Source organism: Tupaia chinensis, unplaced genomic scaffold, assembly GCF_000334495.1.
Source record: "Tupaia chinensis unplaced genomic scaffold, TupChi_1.0 Scaffold000119_2, whole genome shotgun sequence".
Classification (NCBI taxonomy): domain Eukaryota; kingdom Metazoa; phylum Chordata; class Mammalia; order Scandentia; family Tupaiidae; genus Tupaia; species Tupaia belangeri.
The window spans coordinates 3,821,335-3,827,388 of record NW_006159586.1 but is presented as its reverse complement, the minus strand read 5'-3'; the positions used below and the strand labels follow the sequence as shown (position 1 = coordinate 3,827,388).

The 6,054-nt window shown below is 53.3% G+C and overlaps 1 protein-coding gene across 2 annotated transcripts in view; it reads left to right on the top strand.

Moving 5' to 3' along the window:
* MYO5B (myosin VB) overlaps positions 1-6,054 on the top strand; it is a 275,873-nt gene that overhangs the window by 237,011 nt on the left and 32,808 nt on the right. Inside the window, exons 30-31 of one of the 2 annotated variants that reach the window (XM_006144451.3) lie at positions 2,906-2,983; positions 5,739-5,937. In XM_006144451.3, coding sequence (XP_006144513.1) covers positions 2,906-2,983; positions 5,739-5,937 — 277 coding nt within the window. The remainder of the gene's footprint in view (positions 1-2,905; positions 2,984-5,738; positions 5,938-6,054) is intronic. The other variant, XM_006144449.3, reaches the window with a different exon arrangement.

The following is a 6,054-nucleotide window of genomic DNA, read 5'->3' as shown; positions in this document are numbered from 1 at the left end:
TCTCAAAAACTGTGGCTGCCTTATGCCTGCTGCTTGTTCACTTATGTGTATATTGGCCTCCCTGGGAGCCAGGCTCAACACAGTGGAGTGGCCTATATGCAGGGCGTCCTCGTGTGTATTAGCTGACTTAGATTTTTTTTTTTTTTTTGGGAGAGGTTTTTGCTATAGGGCGCGTGCGCTCGCCAGACAGAGAGAAACAGAGACAGAAAGCGAGAAATCACCCCCCAGAGGGGATGGCCATACCGCAATCCCTTCTCCTCCATTCTCCTCTCAGGATCTTGGGCACGCATGCACACGCGCCCGGCATGAGTTTTTTAAGCCACCGGGTCCAGGACGCAAGCTGCAGTCGACCACATGGGAGTCCAGCGACATAGCCATTACGCCAACTGCTGGTCCCAGCACTTAGATTTTTTTGAGAAGTTTCCTGTGAACTGAGTTTAGGTTTTTCCTTCTCCTACCAGCAGGTGGCACACGCTCCCTGGCCTTCGCCCATTATGGTGCAGGGAAAAGGAGAATCTCCTCTTAAGGAATTGGTTCTTTCATCTGGGAACTAAGGGCTCCTCCGAGTTGGTTGGCTGATTTTTAATTTACTCACGTGCCTGATTTCCTGGGCACTGTGGGGTACCTGAGCCACACGGTTCTCTATTTTTATCTTTGTCCAGGATGCCTGGCATGGAGAGGATTCGGAGGCCAGTGACCGGGGACTAATGCTAGCCTAGCTTTCTCATTGTATCACACATGCAGCTCCCTAGAGCGCATCTGTGATCATAAGAATTGTTCCAGGGAGGTGGCTCTCAGAGAGCACCCAGTACACCTCTTGGGGTCTGAAGGGCCAGCCAGCATGAGGCTGGGAAAGAGCTTCACAGCAAGGTGAGGAGAGCCCCTGGCTCTCACCAGGTGTCAGTATCTCTCCACGCATAGAAAAGGAGGTGGCGGGGTAGAGGTTCACTCCCTCTCTGGCCTGGTGCAGTCCACCTCTAGGCCCTCCCTGGGACCTGGTGCAGCTGGCTGCCGTTCCTCCAGTGACCAGCTGCTTGGGATGAGACACTCACTGCTGTAGGGCCCTGGTGCAGACCTAGCACCTGAGAAGGGAACGGCCTTAACACAGCCCTGGGTCACTTTCGGATTTGCTGGGACAAATAGACACACAGAACAGCTAAGTGCTAACCAAGTGGGAAGGCCAGCAGGAAGTCCATTACCAAAGGCAGTGCCAGGGCAAGCCCAGCCTGGGTGAGAGTTTTCTGAGCATTTGAGAGGTGGGATTCCTGGATAGGAGGGGTCCCCAGGATGAATGCACTGGCAATAATCTCCCTCCCAGCCCAGCTGGTCGAAGCAGAAGCTATGACGGCATTGGGCAGACCCAGGGAGCAAAGTCATAGAGTGGCCCCAGATATGTACTCACCACTCTCTCTGCCTTCTGTGCTCCTCTCTAGACTTTCAGGGGAGGCCAAAGCACCGGGGAAGAGGGAATGAGTCGTTTCACCTCCGGGAACTTGCACAGGACCTGACAGGGCAGTGCAATGGCTGACGGGAGCCAAACACTCCTGGCAGTGGATAGGAGTTAGGGGTTACGGGTCCTTACATCAGGAGGTGTGGATGCAGATCTGCTCCATGATTCCTAGTAGGAAAGCTGGGGTCCAGCGAGCAGGAGTGCTCTAGTAATAGGCCCGCTGGGGCAGAGGACCCTGCCTACCCTTCCCCCTGCACAGTCCTGCTAGCCTTTGAGTATCTCTAGGTACCCAGGGCTGTGCAGGGTTCGGGGGGTGCAGGAATGGAAAACACTCGAACTTGACATGCCTGCCCTTTAGGAGATGCCCTGCTGGCATCAGGCAGACACTGGGTACCTTGGAGATGGCAGAAGAGTCTCCGAGTAGAAGACGCAAGGCATCCTGCTTTCTCAGTTCGGGTAAACAGAGACTGCACTTCAGTCCCAGGGTTAAAGAGAGGTCATTCTGTTCTCATCCTGAATGTCGTACAATGTGTTTTAGCGTTTTCTAAAGACTGCAGCGAGAGCTAGAGTTAATAAACTCTGTTGTGCCCGTAAGAAGTGACAGGACAGAGATATGCGTTGAAAAGCAGCAAGGGGCCAGTCACTGAACTCCCACACAGCTGACTGCAGTTAAAGTCCTGGACCTGGTGGCTTGAAAGTCACACTGGGTGCCCTGTGCATGTGTGCCCAAAATCCCAGGAGGTGAATGGAGAAGAAGGTTTTATGGTGTGGCAGAGGGAGGGGAGGTGATTTCTCACTTTCCCTCTCTCTGTCTCTCTATCTCTCTGTCTGTCTGTCTCTCTTCTCCAGCAAGCACATGTGCCTTATGGCAAAAACCTTAGAAAGAAAAGGGAAAGCAGGTGGAGTATGTGCTATCCTTTCTCATCCTGGTTGAGCTGGATGTCTCCCAGGTGCCTCACCTGCTCTGCAGGGTGCAACGGCATCCCCCTCCACCCCGCCACCAGCAGCTTTCCTCACGCACTGGCCCTCTCCTCCTGGCCCTCCGGCCCCTGTTCTGTTTGGAGTCAGTCGAAGTGTGGGAACACAGTGTGCGGGACTGGGTGAATGCCTCTAGCCCGGCCGTGTGCTTCTTCTCTGCTGTCTGACTTAGAGCAGGGGCAGCCCTTGGCTGTTGTCTTAGTGCGTTTCCCCAACTGTGATGATTAGCTGGCCCCACTTAGGACCCTGTGAACCCTTCTAAGACAGTGACTGGAACCTGGGGGACATGGGGGACAGAGGCTGTTGGCAGGCACCTGAAGTACAGGTGTGACACAGGAGAAGGGAAACGGGAGTTCTTGAGCCTTGCCTTTTCTCATTTCCAGACCTTGGCTACCATCTCCTCACATTCCAGGGCTTTCTGCCTGCCTCTCTCTCCTACACTGGACACCCTGTTTTTTTTCTGTCCTTTATTTCTAGCAAGACTGAGGATTGGGGCTATTTGAATGAAGATGGAGAACTCGGCTTGGCCTACCAAGGCCTAAAGCAAGTTGCCAGGTCAAACGTGTTCCTTTTCCCTGTGTCTGCTTCGTCTGCTGTGCCTGCTCTGTCTCCGCTAATTGTTTTTCAGCTGGAGTGGGTGCAAGGCCAGAGGTGCGGCGGGTAGCCCCTCGGGTCACCTGTCTGTCACTCTGTGTCCAGGCTGCATAGGCGAGGTTGGGGGATGCTGCTTGTTTGGGTCCAGGCAGCAGCACTTGTTGGCCCGACTGAACCTTAGACACCACACGGCCCGCCCCACTTGTTAAATAGGTAAAGAAAGACAAAAAGGAAGCATATGTGGTCACAGGCTCACAGCGGTTTAGCTCTTTGAGCCTCAAAGAGAGACTCCTGAGTCTCTGCTGCTTCTGCAGCATCTACTGATGCTCCTAACTACAGGATCAGCTGAAGATGTCAGCCGAAGTTGTACTGTGAGCAGCCCTCCACGTGCAAGGCTTCTGGGAACCTGCATCAGCACACATGCCAGCCCTGATCTCGGGGACGCCCCGGAGCTGGTACCAGCCAAGTGCAGTGCATGCACCATGTCGTGCCCTCAGGGCAGCCTCATGGGGATAAAGACCCCGAACCTTGGAGGGTTTAAGGAACATGCTGGTTAGGTGGAAGATCCAGCATCTGAGCATGGTTCCACTTGACAGTGGAGTTTCAGCCGGTAACCCAGCAGGCTTTAGCAGCGCGTGAGCAGTTCAGAAACAGGTTCGGCATGACTGAGAACAGCACAAGAGGGTCACCTCTTGCCAGCCTGTGGCTTTTAGGAACAGGGCCATAGTTTCGCACCTCTGAATCTCCCAAAAAGTGCTGGGACAGTGGTTGTCAGGCCCGTTTCCCAAAAGAGGACACTGAGGCTCAGAGAGGAGGCGTGAGTGCCCTGGCCAGCTCCCTCAGCTCAGGGGTGCCAAAGCAGTAAGGGGGACCCACATCCCTCATGCCATTTCCCCACTTCTTGTGTATTCCTTGCCCCGCTGCTGAAGTAGAGAGGCCCGTTGTAGTCACAGGAACATCATCTTGGCAAAAGCATGTTCGAGTTAGCTAGTTGTCAGGCATGCCACTGGCTGAGCCTCGAGCCTCTCTCTGCCTGACTTTTCCCAGCTATTCAATGAAGTACCTAGCCTGCTGCTTGGGCAGAATCTTGTACCTTGCACAGAACCCTGAGCTAAGTTGCTCAGTCCTAGTCCATGCGGGAATGAGAAAGACTTTAACGATGATGGCAGGGCTCGAGTTAGGACATGCATCCTCAGGGTAGCAGGCCGAGAACCCAAGGGTTTCCATCCCCTCTTGTTAAGTTCATACCTCACTGGTGATTAAGTATACTGCAGCCGCCTCTGGATGTCATCCAGGCATTGCATGTCCTCTGAATGGCTGATTTAATCACCAGATCACCCTCACAATCTTCGCATTATTGCTTGCCATTATTAATACTGCCTGTGGTGAATGGCTGAGTTCCTCAGTCATTTCTGTTCTCCCGTGTCACTTTAAGAAGCCCCTGGGAGCCCGGCCTTGCGCCTGGTGCTGCTGTGGTGCTGGCTTCGCCGTAAAGTGTGGTTGCTTCCATCTCTCTTACTCCCTTGTACACAGGCTGCCTCCTCCTGGGGTAGTCACCACCTCCCCCACCAGAGCTGCAAAGGCATGGTGCTGTCCCCTGTCTGCCCCCAGGTGTCCCCTGGGCACTCTTGGTTCCTACTGCCCAGCTCTGGTCATAACCTTTATCTGCATGCCAGGAAGAGATGGGAGGAATTCTGGCCCAACGTAGACCATTTTAGGAAGCTTTAATCCAGCATCCTCTACCTTTCTCTCATGACGTCTGTGGCTCTGAATCAGAAAGCTGGTTCAAGTAATTCAGTCTGAGAAGACAGCATCCTAGTCGTGTTAGCGTCGAACCTCCTGGAGAGAGGCCGCTGTGAGCCCTCGCTGAGTTCTTGTCTTCTGTTAAAATGGAAGAATTGCCCAGAGAACTGGTGTCCTCTGATCATGGGCCTTTTGGACACGGAGAGTCTTCCGAGACTTCTCCCCAACCCTTTGCACGTCTTTCCCACATCTCTCTTTCATGACACCAGCAGATCTGAAACCGTCCCCCCAGATCGCTAGCAAATAGCCTTAATTTCGTGCTGGAGAAAATTGTTTATAAGCATCGTGTGTGTGTGTGTGTGTGTACCATATATAGAGAGATAAAGTGAAAGTGACATTGGTGAAGGTAAACAGTGGGTCGTCGGGAAAGTCATGATGCATTTCTGTGCAGAAAAACACGCCGTGACTTTCCTGACATCCTACTGAAAAGGGGCTCACAGTTTGCCTTTCACACCTTGTGGAGAATTTATTGTAGAGAAAGTAAGCAGATAATATATAATGCAGTTTATCAGAGTTTTGTCATAACAAGGAAATTCTTGTGAACTTTGGGCAGACATGGAAGTTTTCGTTTAAAAGATGTTACAAGAAGTTTATTTCTGCTGGTGACATTGAGACACCCAAGAGACAATCTCTCAGTCCCAAGCCAACAGAGTACACTGAGAGAATGAGGAGTAAGGCCTAGGGTACGACTGCCCCTGGCCCGGATTTCTGTCGTCTGAGAGGACAGGTTTGGTGCTTAGCGCCTGGTGCTCTCCACAGCCTCTGTGTCCCCTCTGCGTTCGTCCTCTGTTGGGGACACGCAATTGCTGCTTCGGTGTGCTTGCCCGCTCCCCTGTTGTGTTTGTCTGTGGCCCCTCACTCGGGGGCACTGGCCTGAGCCTCATGGTCACCTGTTCTCCGTGCTCTGGTACAGGTTGCTGGAGGCCCAGCTGCAGGCCCAGAGCCTTGAGCATGAGGAGGAGGTGGAGCGTCTCAAGGCCCAGGTGGAGTCCCTGAAGGAGGAGATGGACAAACAGCAGCAGACCTTCTGCCAGACGCTGCTGCTGTCCCCAGAGGCCCAGGTGGAATTCGGGGTCCAGCAGGAGATATCCCGGCTGACCAATGAGAATCTGGTGAGTAGCCATGCTAGTGGATCCCAGCTCCGGAAGTTATGTGCTAGAAAGAAATGGAATCAGGGTTGCCTTTAGGCAAATGGACTGACTAGGTTCATGGCCTGAGCCCTGCAGCAG